Consider the following 25,290-nt stretch of genomic DNA (forward strand, 5'->3'; position numbering starts at 1 on the left):
TTACAGGTACAAGTTACAGGTTACAGGTACAGGTAGAGGTTACAGGTACAGGGTACAGGTTACAGGTACAGGTTACATGTTACAGGTACATGTTACAGGTTACAGGTTACAGGCACAGGTTACAGGGAACAGGTGTGTTACACGCTGGTCCCAAGCCCCCCATGCTGCAGATGCTCCGGCTGTGGCAATGCCAGGAACCTCTCCCTGTCGTGGCTCTTTGTGGAAACCCATTCCAAAAACCCCTAGCCGTTCTCCTAAGCCTCACATTTCCCAATTCTTCAGCTGTGGCACCACCAGTATGTCCCCTACCTCACCTGCTTCCCTCACCTTTTCCTTATCCCTTCTTTTTTAACGTGGTGAGATCACTTTATTTACTTGCTAGAAGGATGGCTTGCATGACTGATACATACTCAGGCAGAGGTTGACTGGTGTCAAAGGACTGGAAATGACACAGTATCCAGGATATCCGTAAATTCCAGGAACTATGTCCTGCTTCTACAGAGACAAAGCAGCAATTTATTTAAACAGCTCTGTTCCCTGCCACTTAAAGAGCCTTCTGGGAGACAAAACTCCAATTTAATAACATGATAATATAATATGGAAATACAATGTAGTGATAGTTTCCTGTGTATGAAACATAGCTTTAACAAGATCTCAACCATAACTTTTCTGCAAGAAAGCAACCCTGAAATAAGAATAATACTCAGGACATTACCAAAGAGCAAAGAAGCCATTGTGAGAATGGTTTACTAATGAGTATATTTACAGGGTGAAATATAAACCAAATACAAAATTGTGATCCATGGTAGCATACACATCTCAGGGATGTGTACAGAAGGAGGGAAGAACACCCAAACCACTGTGCTCTCTTGTGCCCTAAGCATCAGGTACTGCCACCTGCAGTCTGTTGTTAATGGTTTTATGGCCCATAAGCCACCAGGTGGTAGAGAAACCACAGGAAACCCTGCCTGGAAGCCATCGGGTATTCTGTTGATATGGTGCATTGATGTGGAGGTGTTGAACAAAAATTGGTTTAATAATGTTCAAATCTTCCAAAACCATATAACATGAGTCCCTCAGGAAGAAGGATGTCAATATTAGGGTATGCAACAAAAACTCCTCTGCACACCCTTACACACACCTCCAGACAGACAATGTCTGCTGACCCTGCTGCTTCCAGGCTCTTCCCAGGGGATATCAATCCATCTCCACAAGCGCAGAGGAGCACAGAGGCCTCAAGGCAGGCAGGAGCCCAGATAATGACTCAGAGGAATCTCATATTTGAATTAGCTTCACATAGTTTAGCAATAAATATGACATTTGTAAATGGCAAATTTACTTGCACAGCTATGTGTTGTACGTGAGTTACAAAACAGTCACAAAACCAGACAAAATAATCACAAACCAAGATGTGAAGTTTCTTTCCAGTAAGAACAAAAAATGACTACAGAAACATTTCCAGAATGAAGTGGAAGCTTCTAGTTTATGATAAACACTTCAAGTTAACTAAGAAGACCAAATAACTTAGGGACTTCCCCTACAGCAAACTGTCGCAAGTTAAATAATTAGTTATTATGAGGTTAAAACCTCTTACAGTCATCTATGCTTACAGTCACTGCACTTCTAGCATCCTTAAGTAAATATACTATGGAAAAACAAGGAAATCTACTTGCTAAATACTACAAATTCAGGGCATTGATCTGTATTCCTTTCAAACTAACTATTTTGATGGATAGATTTTGGAATTTAATTTTGTAGATAATCTTTTGAGTTCAATGAAATCAATCAGGTAGACTGATACAGATAAAAGCTACTTTCCAGATACTGGTTTTACAGACTATCTCTAGCATGATATATTTCCTTCTCAATCTGTATTATATGATTGAAGAGAATAATGCATTGTTTAATGCCCAAATCATTATGGTAAAATTCAAACTGATGCCTCCATGTGCACTACATCTAAAGATAAGAGGAAGAGTGCTTGATTTCTCTCAAATATTTCTTCTGGTTCTAATTCTATGTTCCTCTTTCTGTGTTCCTCATCATGTAAAAATTACAAGTAGATGACCTAATAAATATATGCATTGGCACAAATTATAACTATTTCCATTTTTAGTTGACTCAATTTTTGGTTTTTTTAGATATCACAGTCAACACTTCCAAGGTTCAATTTTTCTTGGACCAGCCCTTTGTGGAGAAAATACATCTTATAATTTAAATATTATTTTTAAAAATATGACAAGAACAAAGGAGACATGACTGTCTAATGGTTGTGGGATTTGCATTACTATGAAATGTCTTTATGACTGTGCATTGGTCTTTTTTAATGGCAGCAATACCTGCAAGTTTCTGGACTAGAGAAACACTGCCTGCATTTGAAAATGCTGTCAATCTAACAGCACCATGCAACATATGATGCTGTCCAATGTTATTTTCTGTGGTCTCCATACCATGACCTGACAGATTGGGAATTGGAGCAGGAGAGGTTATGCCCCCACTGTGGTGCCGTGGATATTGAGACAAGATCAGTGAAATCACAGAATTCAGCTCTTGTCTGGAGCCACAAGTGGTACCAACAAGGAAAGGCAAGAGCTGCAGCCCCTGCTGCAGGTGGCTCCTGCCAGTGGAGCCTGATGTAGCTCAAACCAGCCTACCTTCCACGGCCATGAGTCACAGTGGCTTCTTCTGCCCTGTGGAAAATAGCCTCTATTCTCCATGCTACTTCTTAAATCCTGGATCCTTTCTTCAGAAACCAATACTGTTTCCTAGCAATAAGCCACAGTTCTGCCCCTGCACCTCTCCCTTATCTGTTCTTGTATTACTGAAATCTGCCATCCCATCGTGCTAACCACTCCCAGAAGGCAGATCTCTGTAGCTCAGAGGTCTGCCAGAGATGCAGTATAGAGGTCTACTGCACTCTGAAACACCTTTCTCCTCAGGAAAAGGTTTGGACCGACCAAAATGGTTTGCTTGGTTGCAAGGGGCTCAGTGAGCAAAGGTGGATGGTATCTTTGGTAACCTGCTTTGAAAGAACATTGTATTCTCGCAAATTTATCAGTGAGGTACCCATCAATCACAATTCTCTCTGATGGAGTCTAGTTAAAGTAATACCTGTCAGTGGCTGCCTGTGCAGCAGTGCCATCTTGCGTGGAGCTGGAGCATACCAAGAAATTTCTCCCCTGGATCTCTGCTGCACCAGAGATCCAGGGGAGAAATCAGATACTTGTTAAATACTCCAAAAAGCCACAGGCGTTTTCAAAATATCACTAAAGCAGTTCAAGTTCTTGGAAATTCTTTACTAAAAGTAAAAATGCTAAGCAAGTTTCCACAACAGAAATACAATTATTTTTTCATTGTTTTTCCACACTTCTCTGTCATTTTTGCTCTACCAGTAACAAAATAAGCAAAAAAAACCCCCAACTAACCAATCAACCATCCAAATAATAAACAAACAAACAAACAAACACACAAACAAACAAATAAATAAAAGACTGTTTCTGGAAAAACATTAATTCTTTTGGTAAGACAAGATGTCAAATTGCACTATGAGGTGGTGCTTGAAGTGCCATGTATCCTCAGAGACTCAAGCTGGAAAATGGAATGAGATACTCTTTAGTGCCAAAAGAATCCTGGATATTACAGCATGGTGCTAATATTATCAGTGTTGTAGGTTCAATCCCCATATGGGCCGTTCACATAAGAGTTGGACTCAATGATCCTTGTGGGTCACTTCCAACCCACAATATTCTGTAATTCTGGGACTTATTTGTTACCCTGCTTTAATATTTTTAGGTGTGAAAATTTAGTTCCTTTGGATTTCAAAGCCAGCCGGTAATTACAGATGGTGATGCCACGAAAACATTCTGACACGTGATGAAAAGCAGGGCAAGGTAAGAAGCGTTAAGCGGCAATTTATAATTATTGTCCTTGTTGATTTACATTTATTTACATTTATATGTATTGCCTAGATACATCACGAGCCTGGCAGGGCCTGTGGGTCTATTGAAATAGGATGGGTTTCTTTAAATTTACTGCAGTTTGCCCCGGCGGGGCCAAGGGCGGGGCAGAGGGACGGGATGTGGGACAGGCTCCTCCCGGGGGCGGCTCCGCGGATCCTCGTCCGGCTCTCCCGGCTCGCCGGCATCCCCGTATCCCCCGAGCCGTGTGTTCTGCGCTGCAGGGCGCCATGGGGTTCGTCGTGTCGAAGGCCATGAACGACAGCCTGAAAGGGCAGCAGGAGTTTATGCGGCTGCAGGTAACAGGGAGGCCGGAGCGGCGCGGGCCCGGCCCGGGCTGGGCCGGCAGCTCCGCCCGGGTTCAAGGTGCTCGCCTGGAGCAGCGGGCTCAGCCCTGTGCAGCACCTGCTCCGTGCCCAAGGACTTCCTCAGCAGTCCGTCCTAACGAGTTGGAGAAGTGGAAACTGTCACTAAAGTAGCCAGACCCTCAGAACAGTGTTGGAAACCTGTACATTTATGGTGAAGTTGGGCTGTGTTGCTGCGCTGCAACACTGCAGTGTTAAGGAACATGTATGTTTTAAAGCGAATCAGCTATAGTTGAGTTGCTAAAAAATGGATCTTGTACTCTTAAAATACACGAGTTAAGTGTTTTTAAATCTTCCACTATAAAAAAAATTTTCAAGCAGTTCTTTCAGTTCAATTAGGTAACTGCAGCTAATTGAAACCTCAGACTAGGGCATAGGGATTTTACTCCCTCTCATAAAATAAGAAAATAGCAGCAGAGAGAAAGGAAAAACAGTTTGATTAGGGTTCAGAATGTTGTGCCAAACAGACCTACAGTATTGCACTGGCTTTCTGATTTGTTGTTAAATATCTTGTAACTTACTTGTGGTATTTATATGCTAAGCGCTGGAACGCAGTCTGAAGGATTTAGCTGGAGTTTGTTCCTTTAGTTTTGCATTTAAATAGAACACAGGTTAAATTTTTAGGATGTTTAAAGTGGTGATGGACGAATTTCCAATTTACTAAGTTGCCAGTAGATGGCATATTCTTGTTTACAAAACAGCGTGCAGATAGTAGGTGTTGTAGGATCACAAGTAAACTGAACTCTGAAGGTGACCTTGGAAATGTGTCTAAGAAGGCAGGCGGCATAAGGAAAGGTGATATAAAAAAACAGTGGTTAACTCTTGACTGTTCAAAGAAAGCAGCCTTTCACACGGCTTGTAGACATCATTTTCTGTCTGTGCTGTGTTACATGTTTCTTAGATGCAACCACAAGTTTTGTGTAGAAATCTTTTTTTTTTCCCTTTCCTCCTGAACAGAGGTGCTCCTCCCACCCCCAAGGTTTTTGGAAATCCAAATAACAGGAAGATTTTCTGTTTGGCACATTAATAGTGAAATTAAAGTGGAAGCTTGCTTCACAAACTGCTTCTCTGTTGGGCAAATAGAGTTGAGGAAAGAGCTTGAATTCAAGCTAACACTTGTAGGTAGCTGCAGACTTAGAATGCCAGTCTTTGCTTTGGCTGGTTCTAGCTCAAATGCTCAGGTGTTTATAAAAAACAAATTTTGAGGGACGTTATAAAAATACCCTTTCAAAATTACATATCAAATTTTTTGCAAGATGTTCTTCAGGAACTTCCCCTGCATTGTATTTCTTCTTTTTGACAAGAGTTGTTCTGCATTGTATTTCTTCTTTCTGACAATACTTGTGGTCAGAATAGTACAGCTGTTTAGCACTACAAGCACCTGATCATATGTGATTGCTACTGTGTTTGCAGACACACCTGCCATGTTAGAAAACCCCCATCTTTTGAAAACACATTGTTTTGGTTTAGGGTAAATTTGGGAGGAAATTTTTGAATGGGGTCCATCTAGGAAACAGATTAAAGCAGCTCCTCCCCTAATTGCTTTGGGAAATTTTTTTTTTTTTGAGAGAAGCGGAAAAAAATATTTTATTTAATAGGCAAAGCACAAAAAATGAACAATATTAAGCAACAGAATTTTTTGTTGTGTTGGAGAGATGATAAATTCGAAAGAGTCCCTTTTGTGGGTTGTAGTTTGATTTACTCAGTCTGTTCTCAGTCCCTCTGGTGCTGGGAAATGCCAGGCCTGGTGGGCCACAGGTGTGAGCTCCTGGTGCTCCTCTGGGTTTTCAGTCCAGAGCAGTTCGAACAATTTTAAGAAAAAGAAAAAAAAAAAAAAGAGTTCAGGGAAGTTCTCTGTCTCAGCTAGTTAAAAACTAATTAAAAGCTAAGGAGAGCTCTCTCCTGCTGTCTTACGGACAACACAATCTGTGAGAAAGATGCAGGGGTGCAAGTGCAGTCTCTGAAAACAAGCTCTGCACCTCTTCATTTTTGTAACAAGTCTTTAAGTTGTAGAACTTAATATTAACACAAATAGGATAGACGTTTGGGGATATAAGCATTATAAAATCACCTTAGGACATGCATGAAGTGTACAGTTGAATTGATTAAGTGGAGGGAGGGAGGGAACTAGATTTTATGTCATTAGGGATGGAAGAATGTAGCCCTGCCTCAAGCTTGAGGGAAGTGTAGGGAAGAGGAAAGACTGACATTTGTCTTTTCCATATGTAACTAAACCTGTGACATGGAGTCTACTGCTAGTCTTTCAGGCTATTTGTGGAAAATGGTATAAACTGATTTATTTGCTTTAGGCAGAAATTGTAACTAGGAATACTTGCAGAAGTTAGATCATGCTAGGACCAGAATGAAACCGCTTAATTTAAAGCATTTATGTATTCTTACTGTGAAATACTGGGACTTGGATTAGTTCACTATCAGTTCACCCATCTTTCTCTGAAAACCATTACATTTATTAATAAAATAGAAGCTTACACTTGAAGCAGTATTATGTACTTTCTATAAGACTTACTATACTATATAAAAAATTACTGATTTGTTTTAAATGTAAATCAACCCCAAAACAACATGTGGGATCAAAACTTCTTGAAGCTTTTCATAGCTTCTTAATGTTCTTAATGTGTCCCATGATTAAGAATTTAAAGGAATAGGGTACAATTGTCACTCCAAGCCAATTGATGTAGGTAGGTCAAGAAGTCATCAAATTTGTTTCACCTGGAATGCCTTCCCCTCTAGCAATGATGGTGTGACACTGCACAGAAAAAACTAGTAATTCTTTAGGTAGACCTGGAATGAAACACAGTAGGTATTGGTGAGACAGTCAGAACCTGTAAACTTCTCCTGCTCCTTGCAGATGACCAAGTGTCATAATGTTACTGTAAAGTTCTTGGAACAAGATTTTTGTGCTATTAGTTTCTGTGATAGAACACTTTTTAAAAAAAAACCCCAAATGCTCTCCTCTGAACAGAGAGAAAATACAAAGCTGTTTAGTGATTGACTTATTTGAAGTGGAAGGTTGTAGGTTGGAAAGAGACTGTTGCAAAAAAAAAAACCAAAAAAAAAAAAACAAAAAAAACCGGCAATAACATTGATAGAAGCTGGTAAAGACCTCTCCAAATCCCAAACCTTGGTGCTTGCTAACTCTCAGTCAGTTTTAGAGTCGTTCTGATACCTGCTGGGCAGCCAAACCAGCTTGACTACTTCAGAATAAGACATTATTTAAAAATGTTGTGCATGGGTTTTTTCTTTATGCCTTTCTTGGGATAACTCTGAAAAGAACGGATTGTGGCCTTGTAAATTATATCTTAATGTTTTTTTGAAGAATAATAAAAACTCAACTGTTTGCCGTGATGTCGAAGGACTTGCCAGTTGTTTGTATTGTCTTTGTGTGGCTCCAGAATGAAATACCAGTCTGTGTCAAGTGGTAGGAGTTTGTTGAGGCTTCATTTTTATCATGAGCCTGCTTCTTAAAGTGTAGTTTGCAAAATTACTTTCAAACACTTTAATATATCAGATCAACAGCTCCAGACTAGTATATGGCCTTGCAAAGTGCTTTTAATGAGGCTGAATGGGTTAGAGGAGGTCTCTGCTCCAGGCCACTGAGCAGTTACAGCAAACTTTTTTTTTATGAGCTCTGTGTGTCCTCTTAACACAATTAATGCAGGAATTTCATGTATTTCTTTAGTCAAAATGCTATGTTCTGTACTTTCTGTTCTAGTGAGGCTTTTAGTCCTTGTCGTTGTATTTTTAACATCCTGAATGTATACCTTAAGAAGGCTATTGCAATAAATATTTACTAAGAGAGCCATTTTAAGAAGTACAAGGCAGCCTGGAAAAAGATACATATCTGAAAGAGGCAAGTAGGAATGCAGAAATGTTTATGGCCTATTATGCTTTCCTCAGTATGGATTAGAACACTTTAAATATTTCTTATTAATATTTCTAGACAGTGACCTTACTGTCCAGAGCCAGATGTCAAGAGCCCTGCTTTTTTGATTAAAAATTGTCTGAGTTCACAAACTGTGATGCTTCCTAAAGACTTTATTGTGAGGAGACAGATTTAAGTTTGGTTAGTGCATTGAACAAGTAATAAATGTCTTCAAATAATATTAAATAATACTAAAACAACATTGTATACTCTGTGTAGTGTTATTTAGAGTGATAAGAAGCAAAATCATGGTAAAACATCACAGAACAGATTAAAATTTTTATTTACTGCTAATGAATTTGATTCTAGGACTGCATAAAGCAGAGCTTACTAACTTTGCATCTCAGAGTAGTATTTTTGCAGGGATGTGTAAAAGACATTCTAAGTACGATTTTTAAAAAACTTTTAATTTAGGGTGCAGGTATAGAAAAGCCTAAACTCTCCTACCAAATTTTAGCCAGGTTTCCTAACACATGTGGAGGAATCAAAAATGCGTTCTTTAATTTTGAACAGAACCCCACCAAGTCAGTATTATGCTGTTCCCTCCCCTGACACCACACCCTACTCCACCAGTTAGATTTTTTTTTATGTTCCACTGTTATTTTTATAGAGGTAACAGTGCTTCTCCCTCTAAAAAGTTGCTTTTCCTTTCTTGGGAAGCCCTACACGGAGGAAACACAGTTTTCTTGTGTACAGCATGTCTGAACTACTTGAAATGTAACCCTACAGAGGAGGACACTGGGATTTTGTTTTAATAACAGGGCTTTTGGTTATTTTTTCAGTGGTATTATGAGAGTTGAATTACATGGAGATGTCTTAATGTGTATAGGAATAATACTGTATAGTAAGCATCAGTTTCTAGTCCATACAACTATTTAAGTCCTTGTAGCATTTAAAATACTTTATAGCTCTTTTCAGCTATATATATCTGTAATGTTCAATTACTTAATCAAAATAATTTTTTCATTGGACTCCACAAATAATTGGTGATCCACTGAATCCTTTCGTGACTGACCTTTTTTTATTCTTTCTTGTATTAGCTTCGTCATTAATCATGAGATCTGATTTGAAGACTACTTTGTAATTTTGTTGTATCACTCTTTTCTCTATTATGAGATGATAGATGGAAAGGCATGGATGGAAAGACTGGTTTGTTTTAATATCTTTATGTGTAACAATCAGACCTAGGGTTTAAGTGCATCTCTTGATGTTTTAAAAGCCACTGAAGTTTTTACCTAGATAGATTTCTGGGAAAACTTTACAAAAAAGCAGTGAGGAGAGAAGCACTGATTCAGAGTCAGAGAATGGAAGAGAAAATTGCATTGCATAGGGGCCTGCCTAATGGAATGAAGTAAATAGGGTAGTAAATAGAGCACAAAGAGTTCTCTAAGCTGTTGCAGAGCACTTCACTCTGGTTTTGAAAAAAAAAAAAAGCCCCAAACTGCAGAAAATTAAAAACCTCTGTGTTTTCTCCAAATCAAAAAATAAATCACATTCTGTCATCCTAAAAAAAAATATTTCTACTACAGCAGCACAAAAGGAGCATTTTGATGTTGCAGCAGATGTTAAATAAAGAAGATTTTATGAGAAAATGTGCTGGGATTTTCTGCAGTATTTCTGGAGAAAGGAAGCCTGTACATGCTCAAGCACTGATGTACACAGCCTGAGAAAAAAGCAGGAAGAGCAAGAGCTCTTGTGTCTCTGGTCACAGTTCTGCAACATCATGAGAATAACTGAGATGTGGTAGGACAGCTGCCATGAATCTTGGAATCTCCAAGACAGGTACAAGCTCTTCAGGAAAGACAAGAAGTAGTGAGAAGAGTGTATAATAATGAGAAGGTGTAGCTTGTGAGTTAATGTCAGACAGTCCACAAAACATGACACTGTGGAGGGAGCATGTTGCAGGTCACCAATCAGAGTGACAAAATACATGAAGAAACAAGAAGTTGTTCTTTCAACAACTGAAGAAAGTCTCTGGATTACTAACTGATTCTCATGAGATTGTAGTCTCCCCACAATATGCTTAAAGTGGCATAAGTAGGAGGACATAAGCAATTGAGTACATTTCTACAAAATGTGAGGAATAACTGCTTGATACAGATGTGTATGTACTAGATGGGCCTTCCAAGGGCCATCACAAACAGATGGATTTATTTACAAATAAGGGAGAGCTGTAATATTAGCGGCAGACTTGATTGTAGCAAGATGAGTTGCAGACCTTGGACACTGGAGAAAGGATTTCATCTTGCTTGGGAAACTGTTAGGTGAGGTGCCATAGGAGCTTTGAAGGATAAAGAAGTTTAGGAAAACTGACATGATTTAAGTGTCAGTTAAGTGTCCTTGGCCACAGCACAGACTGGGGGCTGAAAGATGGGAACAATTCTGTAGAGATGCAGGAAGACAGCAACAAAGGCATAAGTCAGCAGTGTACCCTGACAGAGGAGAGAGTCAAAAGGACAAATGAGGGCTTTATAAACAATAGTGAAGCCAGTGGATTGACGAAATCTTTTGTTGTCTTCTGTTCAGTGCTTTGTTAAATGCATTTAAATACTGCATCCATTTTTGCCCCTCTTCTTCCCCAGTGCAAGAATGATGTAGGTGTAAAAGATCAGCTTTTGCAGCAGACCATCAAGATGGGCAAGGGCTGGAGCACTTCTTGCAAGGAGGCCAAGTGAGCTGTGCTTACTTAGCCTGGAATGGGATGCCTTCTGGGGGGCAGGATCCAAGGGCAATCACCCACTAACCGTGAGTAATCAAGAAAGCACAGCCAGAAAGTGAGAGGTAATGGTATACACTGAAACAGGATTTGGGGAGCTGTTCTAACTGGGCGTAAGGAGAAACCTTTTCCCCTGCAAGGCCAGTCCAGCAGTGGAGCAGAGGCTCAGTGATGCTTCCATCCTTAGAGGTTTTCAAAGCCTGGCAGGATAAAAAGCCCTCAGCAGCCTGGTCTCCTGGTCTAATCACATAGCTGACCCTGTTCTGAGCAGGACTGCTGAGGTTAAACCCAAGTTATTTTATGATGCTCTAACTCCCACGGAAGCAGGCTGTGGCTCTCTGTATGTTGTGGATTCTGTGAGGGAGGATTTCCTTACGTCTCTTTCTTCCCAGACTGAGAATTATGAGCAGTTACTGCTTGATGTCTGCACTCGTACTGAGCACCACGTGCACAGCAACAATCTATGGTAACAAGATATGACTTGGTCTAACTTTTAACTGACAGCTATCAGACACATTTTAGATGTATATTGAGTGATAATGATACAGAAATAACATCACAAGGGATGGAGAAGGGAATCGGGAATTAAAACCTCTGTGTGCCCTGCCTGGCAGATTGCAAAAACAAAGTAAAAATCTTGTTTGTGGGAATGGAATGATCTACCTGAAAAAGAATTGTTCAGTCTCCTGTATATTTTGGAAGTTTTGTATTATATATTGCTATATTAGCAGATACATTTTCCCTACACGTATATAGCATTATATATCCAGCATTAGCACATATGTGAGTCCATTGAAATAAAAAATTTCAGTAGAATGTTATAATTTTCTACTACTTTCTAAGTTATTTAAGCAAAACACATTTTAAAAGTATTGCCTTGAGATGACAGCAGTTTGGCTCTTTCAGGGTCAGACTGGAGGACTGAAATCCTTGAAAGATCTAACTTTTAAGAATAAGTTATACAGAAAGAGCTAAGAATCACTGAAATGCTGGAAAGAAAAGAGAGTAGTTAGTGTTTAGGGTATATAATTGTTTTATTGTTGTTTTGGGGTTGCAGTTCAGAGTGATTTGAAGGGGATTTTGTTAGACTTTTGGGATTTTTTTTCCTAACGAGCAAGAGACTTTCTTACCAGACAAAAAGATAGTCTTCTTGGTGGGAAAGCATCATTGTTTTCAGGAGTCAGATACAGTCCTCCAAATTAATCTTTGATGGGAGCCACTAAACTTGTAAGAATATAAACAGGCAAAAAAAATAATATACTTCTGACAGATCTTGTACTTACCAATAATAAAAGTGTTTTATTATAACCTGTCTACAGCATGAATCTCTGGATAGTCTCAATCCCAGCCTTCTGCTGTCCCTGTACTCTCCCTGTTTTACTATGTGAGACTTTAAAGTGCATTCTTCTCCCCAGGTGATGTTGGATAGCCAGGAAACAGTCATAGATCTGCTTTCACAGCAGTTAGTCTTTGAGAGTTTATAGACTTGCTCCCTGTATGCCCCCTGTGTGGGCATGGAAAAGATTCTATACTCTTTGGTTAAAAAAAAAAAAAAAAAAGTCAGGATCAAGTAAGTAAGGGCTTATTTTTCTGTGTTTTGACACTGCGGTGGTAGTATTTTTTTCCTGAAAATCCATGGCCATCTTTCCTTATTTTTAAAAATTTTTTCTTTCTTTTGGGGTCCCTAATATCATCTAGGTCTATTTTGAGCCATGATACAACTACATTACCCTATCCTGATGAGCACCAGATGGTGGTATGGAAAATCCTATATAGTTCTGTACCTCAGTGGATACTTTTATGCTCTTCTCTTTCATGGTCTTTTTTTCCCTCCCACTTTGCTTTAACAGCTTCTTTTGAAGTTTTGGCAGTGATGCAAATTAATAAAGGAAATAAAAACTTAAAGTATTTCTTCCTCAGTTAGTTAAAAGTGGAGTAAGTGGGCAGATAGTATTAAACAGTGCTAGGGAAACTCATTCTCTAGTGCAGTAAGGCATAGTGTGACTCTTCATAGATACAAAATATACAGGATTTTCTTCTTTAAGTTAAATTTTATTTTGACACAAAACGGAAATGCCAAATGTATTTGTCTCTTGCAGAAAAAACCATCTCACTTAGTTCATTCAAATTATAAATGATAAGACTTCTACTTCTGAAAATGACTTTCAAATATTCTGTGCTTTCCTCTGTTCTTTAACTCTTGCCTGTCAAGAAACATGTGTTTTACACTGCATGTGCAAATCATGTCACATGCACTCACAAGTCAGCTTGAAGTGAGACTGCTTTTGAGTGTTTTCTATATCCACAAATGGCACTAAAGCTCTCAGTTTTGTAAGAAAATGCTTTGGGATATTATTTCATCATAAATACTAATGCATAAATATTAATATAATTAGAATGTAATTTAATGTTACAAAGGGTGTGTGACAAAAGTATCTGTTTTGAGAAAAAAAAAGATCAAAAACTCACTGAAAGCATGGATAAATGCAGCTTGGTTAGAGGCAGGCCATAGCATGATTACATTACCTTCCTGCCAGGATTGTATTGCCTTAAGAGGTTTGCTTTGAATCGCAGTAAATGAAAGTAACAAGGCAGTTTTCTCTTCATGTTCAACAATTTGTCCTTAAATCTGAAATGAAAGTATAGAAGTACCCCATAGTATGCTTATTAATTGACCATATCTTTTGACTAAATTACTTTTTACTTTAATAAAAACATAAAAACATTTAAAAATACAGACCTATTATAAGGGATGGAAGAGAACCCACAACTTTTCACTTTATATCGAGACACTCGTGTGTATCTCAAAACAAGATGTTGTAACTTCAGTTATACAGCTGTTTATTATTGGTGTTTGTTTTTCACCTCAATGTCTTTTTCAAAATGTACAAAGAAGTCAAAACATCTGCGTTTGAACCTTCTAGCAGGGTTTTAAAGTTTGTTTTTTATTGGAATCTGTTTGATAATCTGGGTAATCCTCTAGTGATTTTTGAAGTTCTTACTTCTTAAGAAACCTCTAACTGAAGTTGCTATGGCAGTATATGACAGGATGTATAGTAAAAGAGACAGCTGAAGCATTTTAAACATACCTTTAAATGAAAAATGAGATTACACATTTAGCAGAGATAAAGTACAAGCAGTATTTGTACCTGCATATTTAAGAAGATAATGTTTTTGTACAAATGTACACCTTCCTTAAGTTATTGGGTTTGTGATATTTGAACTGAATCATGGATTCTACACATAGTATTTTGCTGGACTTCCTTTCCTACAGAGACTGAGAATTTTGTGAGGTAGAGATGAGGAAAATCTATTTATTTATCAGACAGCTCATGAGTCTCCTCTGACCTCCTCTCCTCAGTTAGTTTTAAGTTCCTTAAAATAAAAAATATATTAGGAATGTACAGACCTATTAAGATAGGTCAGTGGGGGTTTTATTAGAAACTAGACACTCAGCCACATTCGTAAAGACAAATGCAAAATGTTAATGGAAATTGGATGAGGAAAACCTGAAATTTTTGAAAAACAAAAGCATTAATGTGTTTTTTGATACCTAGTACTTAGTAGTCTGTCTTAAACAGGTAAAAGGAATTCATAGAGTCATAGAATATGCTGAGTGAAAGGGACCCATCAGGATCATTGTGTCCAGCTCGTGGCCCTGCACCTCATAAGCCTATTGTTCATTCTTGGTAGGGACTTCTGTCTTGCAAATGTCCTTTATCCTGGGACTCCTTTTGAGTAATGAGCTAAAAGTAGGAATGCAAGAGAGATGAGAAAGTATGAGTAAGGGCAGGGGGAAGATGACATCTCTTTTCTTTAAGGATGGTTATATTTATAAATACAATTTTGGGGCTCTGTGTTTTTTGCTTGTTTATTTGTTTTTCCTTAATAAATTCAATTAGCCCATTACTCAGTCAAAATACTCTCAATTATTTATCAGTTCATCTTGAAATTAAGTGGTGCTTGATATGTGTATGTGTGCTGTTTTGACTCTTGGCAGGAAACATGGATAATGTTAAAATCCCAATGAGTTTCTGAACAAGAAAACTTCTTCTATGCTTCTTTACTTTCATTGATAAAAAAAGGAAAGTACTGACACAGGTTTCTGCAGTCCTTCCTGTGCCTAATAAAACTGTGTGATGACATTTTTCCATCTACAGATTTGTCACCTTATCTTTGTTAGCAAAAGATCAACCACCTCTATGATGATACCTGAAAAATTTAATTTCTCTTTATGTCTCAGACACTGAGTCATTTTCTTCAGGGTCTTGTAAATCCCTAACCTTTTCCTCCCCAAAGTTTTCAGTGAAATTTAGTCAAAGAGACTTTTTTTTCCAGTTCTATTAAAATGAAAACAATTGTTCCCTTTCTTTCTTGTGAAGTAAAATGTAAGCAAGCTTTGCCTTTCCAGATTACTACCATCTGTTTCCCTTTGGGGTGGGAAATAGCTAGATTTGTTTTCTATTGACAAGGTACTAGTAGCGCTTATGACATCACTAATGCATTTGTCTTGAAGCATTACATAAATTGTTTAGCCCCTTAGGTGATCTGGGCTTAATTCTGGGAAATAAATGCTCTCTGGTAACAATTCTATAGCCTTATTAGTTTCTGCACATCAAATGGAACAGAACAAGATAAATGATATCTGTACTGAGGAAGATTAGAACCATCTGTCTTGCAGGAAAAAAAGCCAGTTTCATTGGTATTAGCTGACAGATTGTGTACTCTGCCTGACCACTGTAAAGAAATAAATGAAATGGTTGACAAAGAACAGATTTTAATAGCTATTTCTAATATGCAGTGACTACTAACAAAAGATGCATACCAGACTGGTTGCTGCTCTAGTAGTGGGACAAATATTAATTAAATTTATTCAGTTAAATCAATTATACTAGTATTTTGGGGAGGGATATCTGTGACTAGTACATATCATTGTGAATGATATGTAATTCAAATTCAAGTTTTGTCTTGCTTGGCGGTGCACCTCCAGCTTACCTTTATATGTTTAGTCTCAATTTGTTGGAAGAATTTAACTGACTCCAAAGGAAAAAATGCCTTCTGAAGCTGCTTCCTATGTCACAACAAATTTGCCATAATTCTTTTCCTCTTAGTAGAGCAAACCTATTATTTTAGTCTTTTGCTATGTCCTATGAAGTAAAATTTGGTCTTTTATATGCTTTATATGAAATACTATTTCCTGAATGTTAAGTTTGGGAAAAAAAACCAAAGCTCTTATTCAGTTATTAGTCAGATACTGAAATTACTTGATATTGTAACATTAACTTTTTGTTTTATATTTCTTGATCTATTTTACTATTCCTACAGCATTAATCCCTGCTTTTTACATAACTGGCTATTCAATGACTTTGGTTTGTCTCTATAAAGCTTGTATAGAACTTCTGAACCCTGGTAACAGTACCTAAAAGCTTCACTTACTCTTGTAGATAAGATTATAAAACGCAGGTGGTGGACACCCTTCTGTACTCTGCTGCATGTTTGTTGCCTAAAAGCCACACAGAAGAAAAGCAAGAGTGCTGGGTTACTGCCAAGAAATGTTACCTTCATGTTTTGCCCACTAGATTGAGTCTGCATTTTTTGTGCAGCACAAAATCTCCAAATGGATGATTAAATCCAAAATGGATTTAAGGGCTTTTGATACTATTTTCTCTTTATACAGAGTGTAATTTCATTACCTTATTGACAACAAAAGGAGTATAAAGTAGTTGGTGCTAGTAACACCAAGGTCATGGGTTTGATCTGTGACCAAGGGTTGGGATTCAATGCTGGTGGGTCCCTCCCAACACAGAATATTTTGTGATTTTGTGTGATTTTTTTTCCAATGCAGTTTACATTCTGGCTTGTGTGAGACTCTTTTCTTTTTCTTATAGCTCTTTGCTTGTAAATAATTTGTAATCTGCCTTTGCATGGGGAAGCTTTAAATTTTTAAAGAGTGCAGTTTCTTGCAGTAATAATTAGTAACTAATAAGCTGATAATTTTAATTGCTTTGTGTACTAGATGTGAGAAATATCTGCAAACAAGCTTTGAAGCAGCAGGATAAAACGTTTATGTCTGATTTATTTTAACTTTGTTTGATCTAGAGGCCCATTTCCTGAATGTCTGTGGACATACTGGCCCTAGAACCAAGCAGACACTGTGTAATTATTTTAAGTTGTCATCTCTGTATTACACTCCGGTGGCTTACAATGGAGGTGTAGAGATAGGTGTCACTATTCTATTTTTCTTTTTTTTTTTTGCCAAACAACCACTTGCAGCAGCTTCTGGTTTTGCCCATTGATTAGAAAGAATGACACTGAGGATAAGTCACATGAGCTTTTAATCTTTCATCTGATGATGAAGTACCACATGTAGCTGTACTATCTGCCCACTAACTTCCATACATATTTTGTATGTCTGATTGTCACTTTTTTTTTAAACTTAAGCCTTATTTTTCATTGCAACTCTGAGTGCTCAAAAGTTAGAAGTTAGTACTTTTATAAAGAACACTTTCAGGGGATCTGAACATTGAAAAACTTTAAGTGACAATAATCTATTATAGGCAGAGTAGCCATGGCCTATAACAGATGTATTAACCTGTGATAAAACTGGAGAGCTCTTTTACCATGAGTGTAAGGGTATTCCAAAAGTTTCTTCAGCTTTCAGTTTTCTTAGATTTAGATACTGGGTTTCATAACTTAAGCAGAGATGGTGTTTATCTGATTATTTCTTATAAGGTAGTTAATTCCTTTCCTCTAAATATCTGTTTACAAGGATGTTGGTATAATTATGTCTTAATGATAGTGACATTAAATATGTTCTCTGTAGGTTTACTACCATGACTGCTCTCAAGATAAGTGTTTGTCCTGCCCAGTATTTACACAGGTTGTGTAAAAGAGCCTATCTCCCAGGAGTGCCTTTAAGCATATTGGGTTTCAAATTGACACTTTATTGAGGGGTGATTACTGTGTCTGCCTCCCCATAGACACATACTCTCACACAAAATACACCAATGAAATTATATTTAATACATGTGGACAGTGAAGAAGAGAGCATTTTGCACTGGCTCTGCTTTTCATTTCTGTTGAGTATTTGTACACACCTTCCATCCCATTTGGGTGTACAAAACCAAAGTAGTATCCATTCCAGCTACAGTATCTGAACATGGAGAGAGAACACAAGCTAAGAGTCCAAAGTATGAGAAATTTCTAGTCTAGTAAGATGTGGCTTGTAATCCAGAGAGGGTTTTTTTTTTTTTTTGCAAGTTGTCAAAGTCGATTAAATTATTTCAGATGAGAACTTCTCCCACTGGATTTTAATCGATGAAATGATGGTATAAATGCTGTTTTATGTGGTTTGACATCATTGTGGCAGTCTGAAGAATAATCAGTAGAAATGATAAGGATGGTTACCACTGACTAGTTTATTAGCATTATCAGTTTCACAGTAACTGACCTTTTCCCTCTGTGCCTCACTTCTCTTCATCTGTCATGATTCATTTTGTAAAATTGATTTCCTTTTACTATAACAGTTTCTATGTGGCAGACTTCAAAATCCTAATCAGCCCTTACAGTTGCTCACACAGTGTTGAGAAACTACTAGCTATATTTAAAGAAAAAATGGGAAAGTTATTTCTAATTGGGTCCTCTTGAGAGTGTTGTAAAATTTAAAATGTCACTTGCTACTAGTACCCATTTATTTTGGAATACTATACTAAATTTTTTAAATTATTCAATCAATATTTTTTGCCAATATAGAAGTTGCTATTGTCACTTTTTTATTATGATATTAACTGTGTCTATAAAATCATGGTCTGGTTGTTATAGGATGCAAGTAATTGAAAAGCATTCTTGGATGTGCATCCATGCATCCACATCACAGCTTCTGTTCTCTTGCTCAATGCACAGGAACCTGGCTAGGGAAATTGCAATATCTGTCTTCCTCCTGTGCTAAAGTTGCTCTTGAGACCATTTTTCTGTAGTTTTTAGTGCAAGTATAGTCATGTGAATCATTCCTACTGAAGATTTTATGGCTATATAGATGGGCCATTTCTGTACTTAAAATGAAGTAGAATTTATTCCCTAAAACATGTCACTTGGATGGTGAATGGTTGTTCACCTAATGTGTGTGGTGTGCACCTGTGGCTTGTTTTCTCAATTGTCAGCTTCTTCCATCAGTAACACTTTTCTAAATAAACTACATCCCATCTCTGCTAATCTAAATGATACACTTTTTTTTGTCTGCAGTATGTTTGCAGTAAAAATGAATACCTACTGTTCTTAATTCTTACTTCTGCCATAAGGAGGAAGAAAAGTAATTTTAAAAATTATTGTAAAGTAAGTCCAAAGAGAGTAGGACTTGGCATTTTTCATAAAATCTGCATGTTAATAGATCAAAAGTCTTTCATTATCCTAGTGTGACTGGCATTTTCAATAGAACACATGTGGAGGAAAATAAGACACAAATACTAGGAAATTAACAGCTGAAAATGGGATATTGATTTGAACTGCAGTCAAACATGGTTTGGTTTTCTTTCATCTAATTTTGAGTCATTTTTTGATGGTAGACTCCTGAGTCTTTTCCTGTATACATATGTTTTCAAATTCTGACTTGCTTAAGGTCAACTTATGGCAACTGCTTAAGGCACTGGTTTTGCCTTAAGATTTACCAGTAGTTGTTTGCCAGTGTAAAGTCAGCACATCAGGATATCTTGATAATTCAAAACTACTCAAGCTCCAGATATTAATTTAAGATTGGCATGTTAAATGGATAAGCATAAGGATATTCCCATTAATTGTTTGAATTTTTAAAAGACTAGTTCAGAGGAGTTGCCTGAGTGCCCATGTAGGTGTTTAGTTCTGACACTTAGAGCATCCAAAATTAATCTAAAGGTATATACTCTTTTACAATCAAGCACAGCTTTTAAACCTATTTAACTGATCAAATGTCAGGTCTGGACATGCTAAAGCCATTTGTAATGGCACAGGGCAGCCAGGTGCCCTGCCTTTTGTCTGCTTTGTCAGAATATGCCTGAGAGGTGCTCCCTGCTGTGCTACACAGTGGCTACAGAGCTCCCTGAAAAGAGCTCAGTTGTACTCCAGTCTGGTTTTTCAACAGTTATTCCCGTAAGTTTAAGCTGTTTGATGATGTGTAGTAGGATAACTTTGGCCATAATTGTTGCTCAGTTTTATCTTTTCCTTAGAATTTGAAAATCCAGTGGAGTCAGTGTGGAATTGCCCTGGAACACTTAGAACACTAAGAATAAATCTCTTCACTACTCAGATTCCTCTTGTAATCCTAACAACTATAGAACTATAGTCTTTTTTTTTTGCCATATGAAACTATAAGTATGAAACTAACAAGTAACAAAACTGATATTGGAAATAGAAAGCATGAATGAAGATTTTTTTTTTCATAAAGGAATGCAGAACAAAGGGAACTTCTGGCATTTAAGAGAGGTAATCCTAGGTTTGGCATAAAACCACAAAAATCCACAAAGGGATTTTGGAGCACTTGTTTATGTATTGTTACTAAGTTTTCTCTGTATAAATTATGATAATAATTTTGACTAAATAAAAATTGGTTTATAAATCTCTGCATCAGTACTGTAGCTTACTTAGGATCCCCAAACACATCTCAGGGCTTTCTTGTTGTTATATTGTAAGTTTACGGATGCTATATTGTAAGTTATAAGAAACAGGTCTTGTAAACTATTCATTGTAATATCATGAAACTTCAGTTATAGCAAGTATTAAATTATTCTTTTAGCCATATATCAGTAGACCTGCTTTTTACTGCATTGTGTTGATTAGTATTCCTCTGAAACTCTTGTTTCTTGGCTGTCACATTTACCCATGTAGAGAATATTCATCTCTAAGATTCATAATTCTAAAACTTCCCTCCAACACATTTTTAAGAAGTGTATTTAAATTAAGTATTGTGTTTCATCTGGTTAAAATTTTACATATGGGTGGAGAAATTTGCTCAAAGGAAAAGAATAACTGGCATTTTTCTATGCATTTTCATTCCACTACTTGTTTTTGAATTGAGAAAGTTAAGGGTTGTTTCTCTCAAGTGAAAGAAAAAAAGATCTAGTCAGAAAAGAATACAAAAAATGTTTGATAGTGTTATCTTGCTGCTGCTGTTTTCAATTATAGTAGGTTATTTATATGAACTACTTGTAGATATACATGAAAGTAACCTTGGGCTTCAGGAATTTGATATGACAGTCTCCTGCAGGATGGTGCTTGTTTGACTATTGCTTGCAACAACTTTTTCTTTCAGCACTTGGGTTTTAAAGAGCTGTCAAACAAGTGTTAGGGGGTTTTTGCTGGGATTTTTTTTCGGGGATTTTTATGTCTGTATGTGTATTTGTTTTTAAAGAAATCATGTTAGGATCTTTTAGTTTACTTAATAAGTTTGAACTTAGAGCCTTCTTTTTATGCCATGCTTACATCTTTTGAAACACTGTGCATGTTAAACTGTCTGTTTTTCTTCTTCTCTATTGTTCCTTTTTAGCATGACCTATATTTCATCAGCATGTCCTTGTCCCACTTCCTTACCATGTGCTTCTTTAAATTGAAGCTCATTTAGGTAATACTTGCATTTTGGACGCACAGGCCCTTATCTGTGCTGACAGGCAAACAAAGGATCCCTTAATACTTTTCACATGTGTGGAAACTACACCTATAATCACACTGAAGATGAAAATAAAGTCATTAAATGTCTTATTACGTGTCATTATTTTATCTTATCACATCAGCCCCCAGCAATTTACCAGGCTTAGGGTATTTGGGACTGAAATGGGTCTAATTAATGGGCAATGTACTTGTTTATTTTACAATTTCCAACTGTCTTGTAGGTGACAAAATAAAATCTAATTATTTTGATATTTTATTAAGTGTTTTATCAGCCATTATATTATTACTTCTTCTGAAAAAAAAAAACCAAACCCAAAACAAAGCAATCTGAAAATTATGGCTATCAGAAAGGTAAAGCCTGTTGATACTTTTTGTGAGAACAACAATTGCAGTGTACGTTTTGAGGGAAAAGAAACAGATTAAATAGTACTGTGAGACTATAGAGAATGTTGTTTTTCCTACTGTGTACAATTATATGTAATTAGATCTGTCCTTTTTTCATTATGCTGTCTCAAAATTATTTCTACCTATCTAAGTACTGAATGAACTTGTAAATAAGACAGCAAAATCAACATAGTCTGAAGAAATAATTAGTAACAATTGAACAGAAATTGTTCTGTTCAGGTTAAATCAATAGTAATGGAGATGAATAAATGGGCGGAAACCTTGAGTAATTACAAATCCTTTAAATTGTTCTTGAATTAGAAAGCAGGAGACAAGAACATATTTAATTGCTTTTAGGGATTCATTAGAAGAGAACTTTCTGAATTCACTCTTTGTTCTTTCTTCCCTAGAATACGCTCTTTTTGGGAGCTGGTATTCTGTTTCCTCTACCTTGTTGAACTTTTCATCCAACTTGCTTAGTTAGTCTAGACATACAAACCCAGGTACTCAGTTTTTCCCCCAAAAGATAAGTTATAAACATTGCTGGGAAGAAGAAGACTTCTTCTTGTTCTGTTAACTAACTTCTCCACTGGTTTCAGACTGGGGTTTTTTTTCACAATTCTTACTTTTACATGACTCTAAGAAGGAAATTCCATTTAGTGTTCTGTATAGTTGAGAGGAACTTTTGAGAAATATTGAATTTATCTTATTTAATGGAAATGTACCAGTAGGTTTAGATGGGGCATGTAATTAAAAAAAAATAAATCTAATAGTCTTTACCATAGAAAGTTCTTGGACATGTGAATATGTTGACTAGATTGTACTTTTTGCATTCTTGTTTTTAATTTTACAGAAGTATTTCCTTATGGACTTTTGATATATATTCAGTATCTATAAAAGATATGTTGTCTTCATAGTGTTTTTCTATATTTTTAACTGTGGTGTTGCAGAAGAGTTATTAGCTTTATGATGCATCATGAGGAAGAGGAAATCCTTAAAGGGCAAAGAGGTGTCAAGATTGGTTCTAAAATTGCTACAACTAAATTAGAATTAAGAAGAATGAATTGGGAGAGCAGGTACTCTGTAAATCACCATGGAAATGGGAAGATCAGAGAATCTTAATTGAGAGGGTCCTGCTGAGACTTGGGTACCACTCAAAACCTATCACTGGAGTTTTGGTTGTCTGGACCTTGAGAAGTACAATTAGAAAGATTCTGCATTAAAGTGTTTGCTAATTGACCTAAATCTTTTCTTGATAGAAACTGTTACTGGAGAAGACCATTCTCAATCAAAAGTCATGAAAGATTGCCTTCTTAGTTAGTGTTTTGAATTTATAGACCACTGAGAGATTGAGAAAATCTTTAGAACAAATGGATGACTTAATTTTGTTTAAGCTGTCTCCCTTTTTTAGCTGGAAAGGCAATTAATACTTCAGAACCTGATGAGAGAGAGACAAACAGCCATGCAGATTGCTTGGACACGAGAATTTCTCAAATATTTTGGGACATTTTTTGGACTTGCTGCTGTGGTTTTAACAACTGGGTATGAAGTTTATTCCCTAACAAAAAATATAAATATATTGCATTACATACTTCTGTTTTGCTGGATCTTGCTTTTGCATTACAACAAGTAGCTATTTTTATCCAGTCATTTCTCAGAGATTGATCAAATGGCTATGGATAAAATAGACTATGAAATCTGTCTGCTTCTGAATGTGTTTTGGTTATATCTGTACTGTAGATTTATTTAAAAGCAGAGACATGAGCTGACAATAAAATTATATATCTATGAAGTATATAGATGTATGAAGTACCAAAAGTCCGGTGTAAAATAAAATTTGTGTGGGGAAGAGGAGAGAGTTTTTAAAAGCCATGCTATTTTCTTGTCTGTACTGACATTTAATTAACTGTTAGTGTGCAGCATATCCTCCATCTGAACTTTTTAAAAGCAGTGAACAAGTGGACATATTCTGGAGTCTACTTACTTAAATTTGAATCGACTGACCCAAAAGGAAAAAGAATCCTGGCTAATAAAGCTGTATTGCATAGGGAAGAACTTGCAACCAATTTGTAACAACCAATACTTTGGTTGATAGTATGTTTTTCTTTAGCTGTAACATGTTTAGAGAGACTTTAGGAAACGTTTGGGGTTTTGTGTACGAAGTGAAGATTAAATGCACCTTCTGCATTATCGGTTCTCTGTAGACTCCGATGCATTTGGAAGTGAACAGAGAATCCACATTGTTACATGTTGCAAGTGGCTGGGTATATGTGACTGCACATACGTGCTAAATGAGTTAGATCATCCCATATTTGTTAAATATATTCAAAAATCACTATTGCATATTTAAAATACTCTTGGTTGAAAAGGGGGCAACCAGAAGACTAATGTTTCTGAGAAAACTAAGACTTGCTCTTTGATTAGAGATTTTAGAAGGATAGACAAGTCCTAGGCAGTCAAGATCAGCCTAAAGTAATAATGCTAATGTACTGAATATCCTGATTTTTTTTTCTTGCACAGAGCAGTAAAAAGGAAGAACCCAGCAGTTTTACTGCCAATACTTCCCTTAAGCTTTGTATTTTCCTATCAATATGATATGGGATATGGGACGCTGTTGCAAAGGATTAAAGGTATGTAAATCTGTCCTGTTCTCATGTAGAACCAAGCTACAGATAACCTGTTATGTTTTTTAAATGGCTGTGAGAAAACTTGTAATAGATATTTTGGGGGAAGGGGGGTGGTTTTGACAGAAATATTACGTCTTATTTTTTCATTTGTTTTAAAATCAGATATTTTGCTAGTCAGAGGTACTCACTGTAGTTTTACAGCTTTTCTTTTCATTTAAGACTGTCATTTTCTCCTCTTGTTTCAAAGTATTTGAATGCTAAGGTTCTAAATACAGCTGATGTAAGAATTATATATTTGGGAGAAATGACAGATCTAGTGATTTCCTTCAGAATTCCACTCTGATGCTGTTTTCTTGGGAGAGGGTTAGAGATTATTAGATAAAGAAATACAGACATGAATAATGGCTTTACACGTTCACGACCAAACTCAGACATCAGGTGATGATCTTACAGCAGTGTCCTGCTAAGACTGAAGAAAGCTGAGTCCCAGAAAGTGGGGTCATGCCTCATAGCTGTCCTTTGTCCATGTGATTAAATTATACACATTGTGTTGAAGTTTATGGAGATGCATTTATGTTAACTCTGATTCCTAGTGAAGGAGACTGGCTCAGTGAGTGTTGACTGTAAGTGAAGAGAGCATCTGGCTGTGGCCTTGTCACCTTCA

General features: G+C 36.8%; 1 protein-coding gene across 1 annotated transcript in view; it reads left to right on the forward strand.

Moving 5' to 3' along the window:
• PLGRKT (plasminogen receptor with a C-terminal lysine) overlaps positions 1 to 25,290 on the forward strand; it is a 30,778-nt gene that overhangs the window by 377 nt on the left and 5,111 nt on the right. The window contains exons 2-4 of the mRNA XM_056514580.1: positions 4,038 to 4,255; positions 23,411 to 23,541; positions 24,520 to 24,629. Of these exons, the coding sequence (XP_056370555.1) occupies positions 4,038 to 4,255; positions 23,411 to 23,541; positions 24,520 to 24,629 (459 nt within the window). The remainder of the gene's footprint in view (positions 1 to 4,037; positions 4,256 to 23,410; positions 23,542 to 24,519; positions 24,630 to 25,290) is intronic.

Source organism: Oenanthe melanoleuca, chromosome Z, assembly GCF_029582105.1.
Source record: "Oenanthe melanoleuca isolate GR-GAL-2019-014 chromosome Z, OMel1.0, whole genome shotgun sequence".
Lineage (NCBI taxonomy): Eukaryota > Metazoa > Chordata > Aves > Passeriformes > Muscicapidae > Oenanthe > Oenanthe melanoleuca.